This window comes from Sciurus vulgaris (assembly GCF_902686455.1).
Source record: "Sciurus vulgaris genome assembly, chromosome: 5".
Lineage (NCBI taxonomy): Eukaryota > Metazoa > Chordata > Mammalia > Rodentia > Sciuridae > Sciurus > Sciurus vulgaris.
The window spans coordinates 62,732,479-62,748,143 of NC_136465.1; the positions used below are offsets into that span (position 1 = coordinate 62,732,479).

The window sequence follows — 15,665 nt, forward strand, 5'->3', positions numbered from 1 at the left end:
GCTGGGGTTGTGGCTCAGTGGTAGAGCACTTGCCTAGCCTGTGCGAGAGGCACTGGGTTCGATTCTCAGCACCACATAAAAAATAAATAAAATTAAGATGTTGGGTCCATCTACAACTAAAAATTATTTTTTTAAAAAACTGCCTTTGAGAGGCTGGGGAGATAGCTCAGTAAGTAGAGTGCTTGCCTTGTAAGCACAAGGCCCTGGGTTCGATCCCCAGCACCCCCCCCCCCAAAAAAAAACATGCCTTTGAACCTGTTAAGTACATTTTTTGTTTTAGTTGTTACAGTTTCCATCTACAAGATTTTTTACTTGTTTCTTTTTGGGTTTTCTATCACTTTGTTGATATTTCCATTTTATTCACATATCATTTTCTTTATGTTCTCCACATCTTTGTTTTTTTTTTTTTGCGCGGTGCTGGGGATCGAACCCAGGGCCTTGTGCTTGCAAGGAAGCACTCTACCGACTGAGCTATCTCCCCAGCCCCCACATCTTAGTTCTTTAAGAATCTCTTAAGACATTTGTGTCATTGTCTGGTAGATACGCCTTCAGGTCTTTTTCAAGGACAGTTTGTTGAATTTTGTTTTTCCTTTCAAGGAGCTTTGTATGCCTTGTGATTTTTGTTGTTGAGCGCTGGACATTTTAGTCTACTAATATGGTAACTAGAAATCAAATGTCCCCTTTCCAGTGTTTTCTGAATTTGTTCTGTATTTTCATTTATTATTTTTTTGTTGTAGGTTGTCTCTGTACCAAAGAATGAACCTCAGGTGTAAACTTAAGTTCTTCTTAGGTATTTTTCTAACCCTGCACCTTCTTCTCTGCTTTGTGTGACTCTAATTTCCTGTATATTTGTGGGGTGTTTTGTTTTTGTTTTTGTTTTTTGTGGTGCTGGCAGTCAAACCCTTTGAAGAACTGCTGCAACTTCTCTGAAATTCTAGAGCTGTACAAAATCAGGGGGAAAGTTTCATAGAAGAATCTCAAGCATCAACAGGGACTTGATTAAGGTTTACTCCTTGGTTAATTGTAGCTTTGCCAAGACTACTAAAAATCCATTGTGGTTGCTTTTAAATGTCAAGTTTTCAGTATCTTCCACCCAGAAGGGACAGGGTCATGGGGACTGGTGTTTTAAATCTTCTGGAAGACTCTTTACCCAGAAAGGCAGGGATTTGCAACAATGGGGAGAGATACAATGCTTATTAGAAGCAGAACACATATCCCTGATATTTATTACTGCACACTCGCTCCTATAAGAAGTGTATGAGTTGCCATCGAAACACGTGCACAACTTGTCTGCCATGGAGCCCCACAGGTGGGGAAAGCATAGCTGCTACTGTGTAAAGAACTGAAATTAACTGTAATAATACTATCCATGCCTTCCCCTGGAAGTTGCAAGCCTTGAATAGATTGCAGAGTTCCAGAATAATTAAATCAAACAAATTCTTTCAGTGCTTTCATTGCCTACATGCAAAGAGAGATTTCTGGTGCTTAGTATTCCACCATATTCCCAGAATCAACCTTTGAGCTATTTTTGCAACTTTTCTGAAATTCTAGAGCCAACTATTCCGAATAGGAAAAAAGTCTCATAGAAGAATCTTAAGTATCAGCTGGTAGATTGGTTAAGATTTACTTTTTGGTTAGTTTCTGCTTTGCTAGAACTACTAAAATCACAGTATGCAAGCAGTATCCTTACTTCCATAGGGGCAACTTAGGATTTGTCTATCTACATCAAATCAGTGGTTCATATGACACACTATTTTTTTTTTACCTCAAATATTGTCTTCCATTAAGCATAATTTATGTTTATATTTAAAAAATAGGAGCTGGGACTCTAGTTCAATAGTAGAATGCTTGCCTTGAGGCACTGGGTTCAACATCAGCACCAAGTAAAAATAAATCAATAAAGGTATTGTGTCCATCTACAACTAAAAAATATTTTAAAAAATAAATAATAGATACCAATTTTAGAAAATTTGGGTCATACTAAAAATTTCTAAAAGCTCAATAATAAGCAAGCCAAGTTTTTAAATGTCTGCTAGTCTTCTATTCGTAGAAACAGATATGTACATATAATTGTAAATTTTTTTTTTGCTTTTAACTTGCTTTCCGCTCTAGTTATAAAACAATAATTTTCCATGCCATTAAATAAATATTTTTCTGTATTATCCTTTAGTTTTGTTCTTTTCAAGGTGGGGTCTCTCTGTGTTGACCGGAGTCCTGGGCTTAAGTAGTCCTTCTGCCTTAGCCTCCAGAGTAGCTAGGACTACAAACCCATATGGTAATATCCTTTTGAATGAATAAAGTTATTCACTGTACACCTGTACCATGAATTAGTCTGACAAAATTTGTTGGGGATTGAATTCAGGGGCATTCTTCACTGAGCCACATCCCCAGCCCTATTTTGTATTTTATTTAGAGGCAGGGTCTCACTGAGTTGATTAGCATCTCACTTTTGCTAAGACCGGCTTTTGCTAAGACCGGCTTTGAACTCTCTTATCTTCCAGCCTCAGCCTGAGTCTCTTGGATTACAGGCATGCACCACTGTGCCCAGCCAAAATTTTTTAATGTTGGGGTGTAATTTGGTTTCTAGTTTATTTTGGTTTTGCACTTTGATTATCCCTGTAAATATGTTTTCACACACATGTATAATTTTGTGCTGTTATTTGGTTCTGGGGATTGAACCCAATGCCTTACATTATCTAATCATGTACCTCAGCCCCTATTTGCTAAGAATTCATATCAAAATGTCAAAGTAGGTATATTTTTATAGCTTTTGATAATATAACACTCAATTGTCCAGGGAAAGATTGTACTAATTGATATTTCATCCATAGTAGTAAGAATACCTGCTATTTCACAGCCTAACTAAACCTATATATTATACTTTAAAAAAAAAGTCCTTGCCAACCTAATATATGACATTCAGTTTATCATTATTGGTTCAGTTTTCGTTTTTATTGTGATTACTACTGAATTTAAACTTGTCTGTTACCTATATTTGTTGGCCATATATCTTTGGAGAATTGCCTGTCTTCTGCCATTTCCTTTTTTTTTTTTCCTTTTTATTTATGTTAGATTTGTGAACATTATCAGTTGATTAAAGGATATCTTGATAGCCAGACTTCTCTGCATGTTTTCATTTTTTTAATATAATGTTTATTTTTTAACAACTTTAGATTTTTAGAAAGGTTATAAAAAACTTGTTCCTATGCACAATTCACCCAGCTTTGCCCAGTGTTAACATTTTATTTACATAACTATAGTACATCTGTCAAAACTGAGATCTAAACATTAATCAACCCTGTTAAACTAAACTACAGTTCCTCCCCCCCCCCCCCCCCCATACTGGGAGTCAAGCCCAGGACTGCACACATACCTATAACGCAAGTGCTCTAATGCTGAGCTTCTTCCCCAACTCCAAGATGTGAACTTTATTGACTTTGCCAGTTTTTCTATGCATGTTTCTTTCTTTTCCAGACTCCAGGTTCTAGTCTAGGATACTGCATTACATTTAGTGTTGTTTTGATTTTGGAACAACTGTTTCACATCAGTATGAGAATTGCTGACTTTATACAAAATGTGCATCTTTTGTAATATTCTTTGCACTTTCTTCCATTTGTCAATTTTGTTTACAATTTGAGTTTTAAAAGTTTTATATTCATTTGTTTTTGAAGTACAGTAGTTTTAGAGTATTAGTGAAGTCAATATTTTGGTTCATAGTTTCTTGGCATATATTCTTAGAAAAGGCATCTTTGATTTTAGATAATTGCTTATGTTTCACAATACTTTCATTATGTTTTTAATACTTAAATATTTAACGTTTGGTTTTTATTTTGTTTATAAATTAAGAAAGGAATTTTAAAACGAGATAAGAAAAATTAAGAAACTGTAACCTCAGTGACTCAGGAGGCTGAGTCAGGAGGATCAAGAGTTCAAAGCCAAAAAAAAAAAAAAAAGAGTTCAAAGCCAGCCTCAGCAAAAGCAAGGCACTAAGCAATTCAGTGAGACCCTGTCTTTAAATAAAATACAAAATAGGACTGGAGATGTGGCTCAGTGGTTGAGTGCCCCTGAGTTCAGTCCCTGGTACCAAAAAAAAAAAAAAAAAAACAAGGAACATAACCTAAAAAGAAGGAATTTAATATTTTCAGTTGTCTCCTGCCATTTATTGAATAATCTATCTTTACTTAACCTATTTCAAACAGCATCTTTAATAATATACTATATTTTAATGTATATGTGGACCTACTGCTGGGCTAGTTTTGTTGTATTTTTTTTTCCTCTGCCTTTCTTGTATTAAAAGAATGTTCTAATATCTAAACTTACAACTCTCCAATTCTGTTCTGTCATTCTGTTTCTAAACTAAATTTTAAGATAATTTCCTGGGCTATTTTTAGTCTATGTGGTCTTCGAGAGTAGACTAAGGCTTATTCCTGAAAGTGGATTGTCTGAGAATTTTATTAGAATTAGTCTAATCTCAGTTTAATTTGGGGGAAAAGTAGAATTACTGTGTTAAATCATCCCATTCATCTGGGACATAGATTATATTTTCATTCATACTTCTACCTCATTTTTTAAAAAATGTTACCCTGCCTTTGCTATTTGAAGTGTGAGTATAAAAGTGTTTTGGGGTGTGTGTGTGTGTGTGCGCATATATATATATATATATATATTTTTTTTTTTTTAAGGTTCTTTTTGGGAGAGTGAAGAAAATTCAGCCTTCTATGGATAAAAACAAAGTTTCTTTGGATCCTTCTCCCAACTTTGATTGCCATATGTCAAGAAGTTTACCTTCTCTGAAAGATACCATTGAGCTACAAGCCTACAGTTCAGCAGTATGTTAACATGGTTCATTTGATAACTTGAAAGTCACATGCTTAATATAGTGGCTACACTTATTTAAATGTTCTATAGTTTAATTCTTAACTTGGGAAACATCAACTTCCCTTTTAGGACTTCACAACAAAGTGATCATAGTTAATAATAATGTATAGTTCACAATTACTGAGAGCAATTTTCAAATATTTCACCATAAAAAAATGATGGGATAATGTGACACATGTTAATTAGCTTGATTCAGTTGTTCTGGATTATTGAAACATGACATTGTACTCTATAAAAGTATACAGTTACAATTTATCACTTAAAATGATTGATTTTAAAATGAACAAGGCTATTTTGAAACAATATTACTCATTTTGTATTCTGGGAAAGAAAAAAAGGTTTATGTTTTAACCATTATGTGAAATAGCAATTTTCTCTCCTCTCTTGCTTACTTTGGGGACCTTTAATTTATATTTATATATATATATATATATATATATATATATATTTAAAATAGGTAATTAGAGATAAATCTTCTGTATAGAAGTATGTATGTAATCCCACATTTAAATTTGTTATTTTCCCAATTAATTATTCCTACCAAATAAGATGTAATGGTTCAGAACATATGTAAAACATTCAATTTTTAATGGAAAAGTACTTTTTTTTTTTTTTTTTTTTTTTTTCAGTGCTGGGGATTGAACCCAGGGCCTTGTGCTTGCAAGGCAAGCACTCTACTAACTGAGCTATCTCCCCAGCCCCCTTATTTTTTTAAAAAGTACTGCAATATCAGGTCAATGCGTGGAGTGGACGGAGCAAGCTCCTATTCCATCTTATTATTTATATCTTCTTTTGCTAACATAAATAGCGTACCAAGAAAAAAAGATATGTGGTGTAGGGTAAAGAAATAATTTTAAATATCCTCAAAAAAACTAGGATTGAAAAGGCAGGAACAGAAAAGTAGATAAATATGTAACAACGTGTAGTTATGTATGTTTTTTAAATATGAGCTTATTCAAATCTAACTGCTAGAATTAATCAACATAAATTCATTTTTCCTCTTTGTTTCAGGTGTACTTCTATGAATACAATATCTTTTCAAAGCCGGTAGATAAACCTAGGCAGTGCCTTCCATATGCAATAGTGACAGTAAAATTTATTGGTCACAAAGTAGATAGTGGACACTTGATGACGTCTTTGAGATTCTTCTCAGCAGGATTTCCTAAGAGGACTGGTAAGATACATATATTATTTACTTTAGTAATATTTGTGCTAGTCTCATTTTCTGAATATTATTTTTCTAATACATTATTAATCTCTAAGCAAAATCATTGAGTTTTGCCCGTTTTCCATTTTGCCTATCTAGGGTAGTATGCAGGTATTTTGTGACTTCTCTTGGCTCAGTTTATGTTCATGTAATTCTTCAATATTGATACGAATAACAACAGTTTATTCATTTTCATGGGTGATGGATGAAGAGTACTCCATTGTGCAACTATACACTATTCTACTGGGGATATTTGGGCATTTTTCATCTCTTTTTATTCCATACATTGCTATTTTAAATATATGTATAAGGGTCTTAGTGCTTATGTGCAAGAATTTTTCTGTAGAGAATGTATTTTCACCAGGAATGTACAACTTAAGCCAAAAATGATGATCAAATGGTTTACATATTATGCTTTTTAAAAACGTTTTATTTCTGCCAGTCTAATGACTATGATATGTTATCAGATTATTGTTTTAATTTGAGTTTTCCTAATTTTTAACAAAGCTGAGAATCTTTACCTGCATTTATTTCTATTACACTGTCATGTGCTGCTATAGGTGTAGCATTTCATTGTTTTGTATTTGGCTTTCCCTAAGTATTGACCATGGTGTATTGACCATTTGGATTTCAGCTTTTCTGAAATTCCTAGTCAAATCTTGTATCTTCCTTTTATAATTGAGCTTCCTTTTATAATTGGTATTGACCATTTGGATTTCAGCTTTTCTGAAATCCCTAGTCAAATCTTGTATCTTCCTTTTATAATTGAGCTATGTTATTTTATTATTAATTTGTAGAAATTCTTTTATGTATTAAATTTGGGGGTTTGGGTCAGTTATGTGTTAAAGAATGTCTTCTCTGACTTTGTGATCTTGATTTGTTCAATATTCTTGATAAATAAGAGATTCTTATTATAATATGATTAATCTTTTCAGAATAATTGCTATCTGTTAAGGTTTAGAGATGAAGTGTCCCCTAAGAGCTCATGTGTGAGACAATGCAAGAAAATTTAGAGGTGAAATGATTGGATTATGAGAGGCTTAACTTAATCAGTCCATTAATCCCCTGGTGGTAACTGTAGGTAGGTAGGGTCTGACTGCAGTAGGTGGGTCACTGAGGGCGTGCCTTTGGGGCTTATGTTTTGTCCCTGGTGAAAGGAGTGCTCCCTCGCTCGCTTGCTTGCTCGTGCTCTCTCTCGGGTGCATTCTTTCTCTCGAGCTCTTTCTCTGTCTCTCAGCTCTCTCTCTCCTTGATGGCCATGTCCTGAACCACTTTTCTCCACCACTCTTTTTCACCATTAAGTTCTGCCATGCCTTGGGCACAATAATGGAGACAGCCATCTATGGACTGAAACCTCTGAAACCATAAGACCCAAATTAATTATTCTTATTAGTTCTTTGATCAGAGTTGCAAAAAAGCCGACTAAAACACTGTTATGTTTGTTTTATTTAAGAATGCTTTCCCAAGAAAATGAACATATTTCCCTGTGCTTTTAAAAACTTTATAGGTTTTTTTTGCCATTTTGATCTTAACTACCTGGAAATGACTTTGGCGTATGATAATGATAAAAGATCTAATTTAATTTTCCATGTGCGTAGCAAATTGTCTCAGTACAAGAAAAACATTTCCCCCACTGGTCTGCAGTACCATTTCTGTAATATATCAGTTGGCCATAGGTTCTGCAAAAATCTCTTCCTGGATTCCATTCAGTTCTGTTTCTCTGCTTATCCTTTTGCCATTTAGCACCTTGTCTTAATTACTACGATTTCATTAAAAATGCTGTTACTGTTACTGGTACTCTATCTTTTTTAAATGATTTATTGGTTTTAGTATACAAGTTTTAGAATCAGTTTATCAAGGTCTGCCAATTTTATCTTTTAGAATTTAGAGATTGAATCTATAGATTAATTGGTGAAAAATTAAAGTTTTCATTATATCGAATTTACTATTAAACTTGTATACATGGTCCATTTCAGTTCCCTCTAATGTATTTTGATTTTGAAATTTTCTCTGTAAGGTCTTACATGTTATTTATTTTTAAGTATTTTATATTTTATGCTATTTTAAATATGTTTGTTTTATTCTTCGTTTTTTATTGTTTATGTCAATTCAGTTGATTTAAAAGTATAAAATTGGGCTGGGAATGTAGTTCAGTGATAGGGCGCTTTCCTAGCATGCACTGGGTTCAATCCCCAGTAATGGAAAAAAAGAAAGTGTAGAAATATCAGGAGGCTAAGGCAGGAGGATTACGAGTTTGAGGTCAGTCTTGGCAACTTAGCAAGATTTTGTCTCAAAATAAAAAATGATCTCAGGGTGTAGCTCAGTGGTACAGCACCCCTGGGTTCAGTCCCCAGTATTGGAGAAAAGGAGTGTAAAATCAAACATTTTTGTGTATTCACAGTATGTGCACCCATCACTGCAGTTGTCAAACTTGCAATAGTTTTAAAGAAACTATACCCTTTCATGCCTCCCATCCCTGAGCAACCACTAATCTATCTATTTGCCTATTCTGGGCATTTCATATAAAATGAAGTCATATAATTTGTGGCTTTTTGTACCTAGTGTTTTTCACATAACAGTAGTTTCAGAGTTCATCCATACTGTAGCATATATCTACTTTATTCCTTTTTATGGGCTAGTATTCTTTTATATACATATACCCACATTGTGTTTAGCCACTTATCAATTAACGGACATTTGACTTGTTTCATTCTGCTATGAACATTTGTACACAAACGTGTTTTCACTTCTTTTGGGTAAAACATAAGAGTGGGAATTGCTGAATCACACAGTAACTGTGTGTAAATTGAATGAGGAACTGCCAGTCTGTTTTCCATAGTGGCTTGTGCTATTTACCTTTATGGCAGGGTCCCCCTTCTAACCCCAAATCTTGCAGTCAAGTCAGAAAGATTTCAGACATGTCACTCAAGAGTAATAGGCATGAGTTTATTAGAAGATATAGGAAAGGGGAAAAGAGGGCACTTTTAAGGAAGAGTATAGGTTTTCTCAGAGAGGCGAAGGGACAGCATGCCTCTCCTACCCTCCAATTTTTAAAAATACTTTTAGTTGTAGATGGACAACTAAAAATATTTTTTAATTAATTTATTTACTTTCATGTGGTGCTAAGGATCAAACCCAGGACTCAGAAGTGCCAAGTAAGTGCTCTGCCACTAAGCTACAACCCCTGTCCTACCTTCCAGTTTTATAGGGGTCCCAGAGAAGTATCCAGAGAGTCCTGCCTTGATTCTCCACCCCCCTGACTTTTTTTTTCTTTTGGTACTGGGGATTGAACTCAGAGGCACTCGACCACTGAGCCACATCCCAGCTTTATTTTGTATTTTATTTAGAGACAGGGTCTCACCTCACTGTTACTGAGGTTGACTTTGAATTCAGGATCTCTTGTCTCAGCGTCCTGAGCCACTGGGATTACAGGCATGACCCACTGCACCTGGCCCCACCCTGACTTATGACTGACAGCAGAATGACATCAGACTTTCAAGTTCCCACTATCAGAATCACTCTAGTTCATTTTTGCCCATGCCAACTGATTCTAATTGGAACCTCTTCTTAGAGATTTTATAGTTCAAGGGGATTATCTTTACCTCTCTGAGTTCTGGGATCCCGTCTTTGTAAGAATCACAGAGTACCCCCTTCAGGGTAACTTATGTTCTTCTTATTGGAATTATTTGGGGCCTGCATTTCTCCTGCAGACAACAGGTAGTTTGCTGATGAATGAACAAGGCAGGGCTGCAAGTAAATTGCTTCTTAGAAAAGAAAGCATGTGGGGGTTAGCATAGTGGACCTATTTGTAGAATTATTCCCTTAACCTTGTGTTCCCACCACTCGTATATATCTGTCCCCTATCAGTCTTGTTGTATTGCCCAGGCCTTTCTCAAACTTCTGGGTTCAAGTTATCTTTCCATCTTAGCCCCCCAAATACCTGGAACTACAGGCGTGCTCCACTATGCCAAGTATGAGTGGGTTTTGTTATTTTGCAGTGCTGGGAATTGAACCCCAGAGGCAAATGCTCTGCCTCTGATCAGTATCCCCAGAACTGATTTTTGTATATTGATCTTGCATCCTGCAATCTTGCTAAATTCGTTAACTAGTTCTCATAGGTTTTTAGTGTTTTCCTTAGGGGTCCATGCGTGTGTGTGTGTGTGTGTGTGTGTGTGTGTGTGTGTGTGTGTGTGTACGTGTGTGTACGTACATATGAGATCATGCCATCTGTGAATATAATTTTAATTTTTCCTTCCAATCTGCATGCCTTTTATTTCTTCTTTTTTGCCTTATTTCCCTGATATTTCCAGTGAATTTTTAAGAGAAGTTAAGAAAGCAGACATCCTGGTCTGTTTTTGAACTAAATGGGAAAGATCTAGTCTTTTACATAATAGTAGGTGTCATTTGTGATGTTTTTGTAGGTCCTCTTTATTAGGGGGAGAAAATTTCCTTAGGATGTTTGAATTTTGTCAAGTACAAAATTTTTGTCTTTGGTGTGTCTTTGAGATGAACATGTGATTTTTTACTATGTTGATGTAAAATATATAAATTTTCAGATGTTAAGTAACTGCATTCTTAGGATGAATTACATTTGGTCATGGTATATATAATTCATTTTATATGTTGCTAGAATTGGTTTGCTGTGATTTTGTTGAGGATTTTTGTGTCCATAAGAGATACCTGTCTGTAGTTGTCTTATGATGTCTTTGTCAGGTTGCTAATGACCTCATAGAACGAGTTGGCAAGTATTCCTTATTTTTTTAAAAAGAAAATGCAAATGAAATCAAAGTAATTCTTGATAAATAGGTTTCTCTTCTGCGATTGGCACAAATAACATCCAAGTGTGTGCATTAGAAATGCACATGTTACATTTAGATGTATACAGACTGCTTGGTGCAAAAGTTCTGGAATGTAGTTTTGTAGTACACATCAAAGGATTTATGAATAGTTTTTGTTTATTGCTTTATTAATTCCAGTGTAAGTTTATTTTTTAACCTAAAAAGATAAATAAAACTAGACATTAACAAAAAGAGTTTGTGAAGAATTGTTGTTAATTCTTTTTTTTTTTTATTGTAAACAAATGGGATACATGTTGTTTCTCTGTACATGGTGTCAAGGCATACCATTTGTGTAATCATAAATTTACATACAGTAATGTTGTTTGATTCATTCTGTTATTTTTTCCCTTCCCCCCACCCCTCCCACCCCTCTTTACCCTCTATACAGTACTTTCTTCCTCCATACTTGCCCCCCTCCCTAACCCTAACTCTAACCCTAACATTAACCCTTCCCTCCCCCCCTTTATGTGTCATCCTCCACTTATTAGCGATATCATTCGTCCTTTGGCTTTTTGAGATTGGCTTATCTCACTTAGCATGATATTCTCCAATTTCATCCATTTGCCTGCAAATGCCATAATTTTGTCATTCTTGATGGCTGAGTAATATTCCATTGTGTATATATACCACAGGTTTCTTATCCACATCATCAATTGAAGGGCATCTAGGTTGGTTCCATAGTCTGGCTATTGGAATTGAGCAGCTATGAACATGATGTGGCTGTATCTCTGTAGTATGCTGATTTTAAAGTCCTTTGGGTATAGGCCGAGGAGTGGGATAGCTGGGTCAAATGGAGTGGTCCATTCCAAGTTTTCTAAGGAATCTCCACACTGCTTTCCAGAGTGGCTGCACTAATTTGCAGCCCCACAGCAATGTATGAGTGTACCTTTCTCCCACATCCTCGCCAACACCTGTTGCTTGTATTTTTGATAATCGCCATTCTAATTGGGGTGAGATGGAATCTTAGGGTTGGTTTTGCTTTGCATTTCTCTTATTACTAGAGATGTTGAACAATTTTTTCATATGTTATTGATTGCTTGTACATCTTCTTCTGTGAAGTGTCTGTTCATTTCCTTAGCCCATTTGTCGATTGGATTATTTGTATTGTTGGTGTAGAGTTTTTTGAGTTCTTTATAGATTCTGGAGATTAGTGCTCTGTCTGAAGTATGATTGACAAAGATATTCTCCCACTCTGTAGGCTCTTTCTTCACATTACTGATAGTTTCCTTTGCTGAGAGAAAGCTTTTTAGTTTGAATCTATCCCAGTTATTGATTCTTGCTTTTATTTCTTGTGCTATGGGAGTCCTGTTGAGGAAGTCTGGTCCTAGCCTGACATGTTGAAGATCGGGACCTACTTTTTCTTCTATAATCTGCAGAGTCTCTGGTCTGATTCCAAGGTCCTTAATCCATTTTGAGTTGAGTTTTGTGCAGGGTGAGAGATATGGGTTTAGTTTCATTCTGTTGCATATGGATTTCCAATTCTCCCAGCACCATTTGTTGAAGAGGCTATCTTTTCTCCATTGCATATTTTTGGCGCCTTTGTCTAGTATTAGAAAGTGTATTTATTGGGTTTGTGTCCGTGTCCTCTATTCTGTACCATTGATCTACCTGTCTATTTTAGTACCAGTACCGTGCCGTCTTGTTACTATTGCTTTGTAATAAAGTTGAAGTTGGGTATTGCGATACCCCCTGCTTCATTTTTCCTGCGAAGGATTGCTTTAGCTATTCTGGGTTTCTTATTCTTCAGATGAATTTCATGATTGCTTGCTCTATTTCTGTAAAGGTACGTCATTGGGATTTTAATTGGGATTGCATTGAATCTGTATAGCACTTTGGTAGTATGGACCATTTTGACAATATTAATTCGGCCTATTCCAAGAACATGGGAGATCTTTCCATCTTCTAAGGGTTTTCCTTTCGATTTCTTCTTTAGTGTTCTGTTAGTTCTCATTGTAGAGGTCTTTTACCTCTTTTGTGAGATTGATTCCCAAGTATTTATTTTTTTCGATGCTATGGTGAATGGGGTAGTTTTCATAATTCTCTTTCTGAGGATTCCTCACTTATGTATAAAAATGCATTGGATTTATGAGCATTGATCTTGTAACCTGCCACTTTACTGAATTCACTTATGAGTTCTAACAGTTTTCTGGTGGAATTTCCTGGTTCCTCTAAGTATATAATCATATCATCCGCAAATAGGGATAGTTTTGAGTTCTTCTTTTCCTATTCGTATTCCTTTAATTTCCTTGGTCTGTCTAATTGCTCTGGCTAGAGTCTCAAGAACAATATTGAATAGGAGTGGTGAAAGAGGGCATCCCTGTCTTGTTCCAGTTTTAGGGGGAATGCTTTCAGTTTTTCACCGTTTAGAATGATATTAGCCATGGGCTTAGCATAGATGGCCTTTACAATGTTAAGGAATGTTCCTACTATCCCTATTTTTTCTAGTGTTTTGAGCATGAAGGGGTGTTGTATTTTATCAAATGCTTTTTCTGCATCTATTGAAATAATCATGTGATTCTTGACTCTAAGTCTATTGATATGGTGAAGTACATTTATTGATTTCCGGATGTTGAACCAACCTTGCATCCCTGGGATAAAAACTCACTTGATCGTGGTGCACTATCTTTTTAATATATTTTTGTATGCGATTTGCTAAAATTTTATTGAGAATTTTGCATCAATGTTCATTAATGATATCGGTCTGAAATTTTCTTTTTGTTAATTCTTTTTTAAATATTTGGTGTGTTTCACTAATGAAAACATCTGAGCCAGAGTTTTTCTTTTCATGTAGTATATGGATTATTAATTGAATTTCTTCACTTATTGTAGGTCTTACATAATTGTGGTAGTTTTTGTCTTTATAGGACTTTGTCCATTTCTTTCCACTTGCCTAATATTGACATATAGTTATTCATAGTATTCCTTTGTAGTCTCCCCCCACCCCAGATCAGTGGTAACAGCCTCTTTCATTTCTGAGTCTAGAAGTTTGAGTTATATTTTCTAGTAGTTTAGATTTGTCAATTTTGTTGATTTTTTGATCAACAAAAATTTTTTGACATGTTGATTCCCCCGCCCCCGAAGAACCAACTTTTGGTTTCATTTATTTTTTCCCTATTGTTCTATTCTATTTCTTTAATTTTCTCTCTAATCTTTAATTTCTTCCCTTTGTTTGCTCTAGGTTTAGTTTGCTCCTCTTTTTCTGCACTTTAGGGTAGAAAGAGATAGTATAGTGATTGAGGTTCTACTGTTTATAACCTGTATATAATCCTGAGCAAATACTCTTAGTTTCACTTTCTCATCAATGAAATGAGAATGTCGTGGAAGATAGATTAATGTATGTAAAACACTTAAAATAGTACCTGACATCTGTACCAATTTTTAGTCGTGCTTTTAAAAAGTACTTTCCTCCCCTACCGTTATAAAAAATCCATCTATATATTCTAATACTTTTATAATGAATTTTATTTTGGTATAAGGAGATTTAGTAATTATTCTTTTTTCTCTCATTAATCTCCCAGTTTTAAGAACTATTATCTTTATTTGTGATCATATTTCCACTATAGCTTACTGTAATTAATAAAATCACAAATGTTTATACAGTTTAGAAATCTTCAACATAGCTATTCTATATTGTGAAAAAGAGCCTTACAGTACTTCACAGTGATACAATTATAAATTCATAAATCTCACAAACAATTTTCTATTATTTGTCAGAATCATTTTTTGTAGTCAAATACTTTTTTAAGTAAGTAAGTTTGCTGGAGTGGGGTATGAGTTTCATGCTTCATCATTTATACTTTATTGGTTTGGGTACTCATTCTCTTATCCCTTTGGTATTTCTACTGAGAACACATTTTAAAAACCATTAGGTTACAAGATGAACTTTCAGTTAAAATCATTCATGACATAGTTTTCTTGTATTAAAAAAGTTGTCTGTAGAAACATTTTTCTTTTTCTCACTTTCTTCTTATTTCCACAGAAAGAACATGCTCTTTGAATAACTGTACAGTGGCCAAAAGAATTGGAAAGGAAAAGATGCTACTGTCATCTTTGAACATTTCAGGAAACCTGTAGATCCATTTGTTGAAGAAAACTGTTCATGCAATGCACTAAATTCAGAGATAAATCCTTCCAACTCAAGTATTTCTAATTCCTACGGAAATGTACAAAATGGAAACATTTCTATACTTGAAGCAAACAGTGGAAAGACAGAAAATAATTTAGCAGAAATTAGAGACTCTTCTCAAATACATGAGCATGATTCAGGTCTTTCCTTGCCCAGTGATAATAGGGAAAGTGGTAATGGTGACTTTATGTTAAATTTGACATATCTTAAAAATATTCTAAGTGGAATTTCTGCTGCTTTCCCCCCTCACAACAATACTGGCTCAAGCACAGTTACTACTTCAAAACTCATCAAAGACCCAAGACTGATGAAGAAGAGAAGAAAACTTGGAAAAACAGAACATTACAGGTTTAAGTGAGATTTTGCCATTTGAGAAGAGTATAGATTATGATAATTCAGAAATAAATCTGTCATCTGTGCCAACTAATTCTGTCTCCTCACCTGAAGTCACTAGTGACCATACTATTCTTACTAATTGTTTGGATGTCTCCTGCTTCAAATTGTCTTTTGTATGATTCACAGCCTCAAACTCGGAATACTGAGGACCATCATCAAACTGCCACCCAATAAAATTACCATGGCAGAACAATGTAAGGACCAAGGCAGTCTTTCCTTC

General features: G+C 34.9%; 1 protein-coding gene across 1 annotated transcript in view; it reads left to right on the forward strand.

Annotated features, from left to right (window-relative positions):
* LOC306661324 (testis-expressed protein 15-like) overlaps positions 1–15,665 on the forward strand; it is a gene marked incomplete at its 5' end in the record, with an annotated part of 44,083 nt that overhangs the window by 27,827 nt on the left and 591 nt on the right. Inside the window, 7 exon segments of the mRNA XM_079140214.1 lie at positions 4,683–4,829; positions 5,890–6,052; positions 14,903–14,947; positions 14,950–15,382; positions 15,384–15,558; positions 15,560–15,613; positions 15,615–15,665. Coding sequence (XP_078996340.1) covers positions 4,683–4,829; positions 5,890–6,052; positions 14,903–14,947; positions 14,950–15,382; positions 15,384–15,558; positions 15,560–15,613; positions 15,615–15,665 — 1,068 coding nt within the window.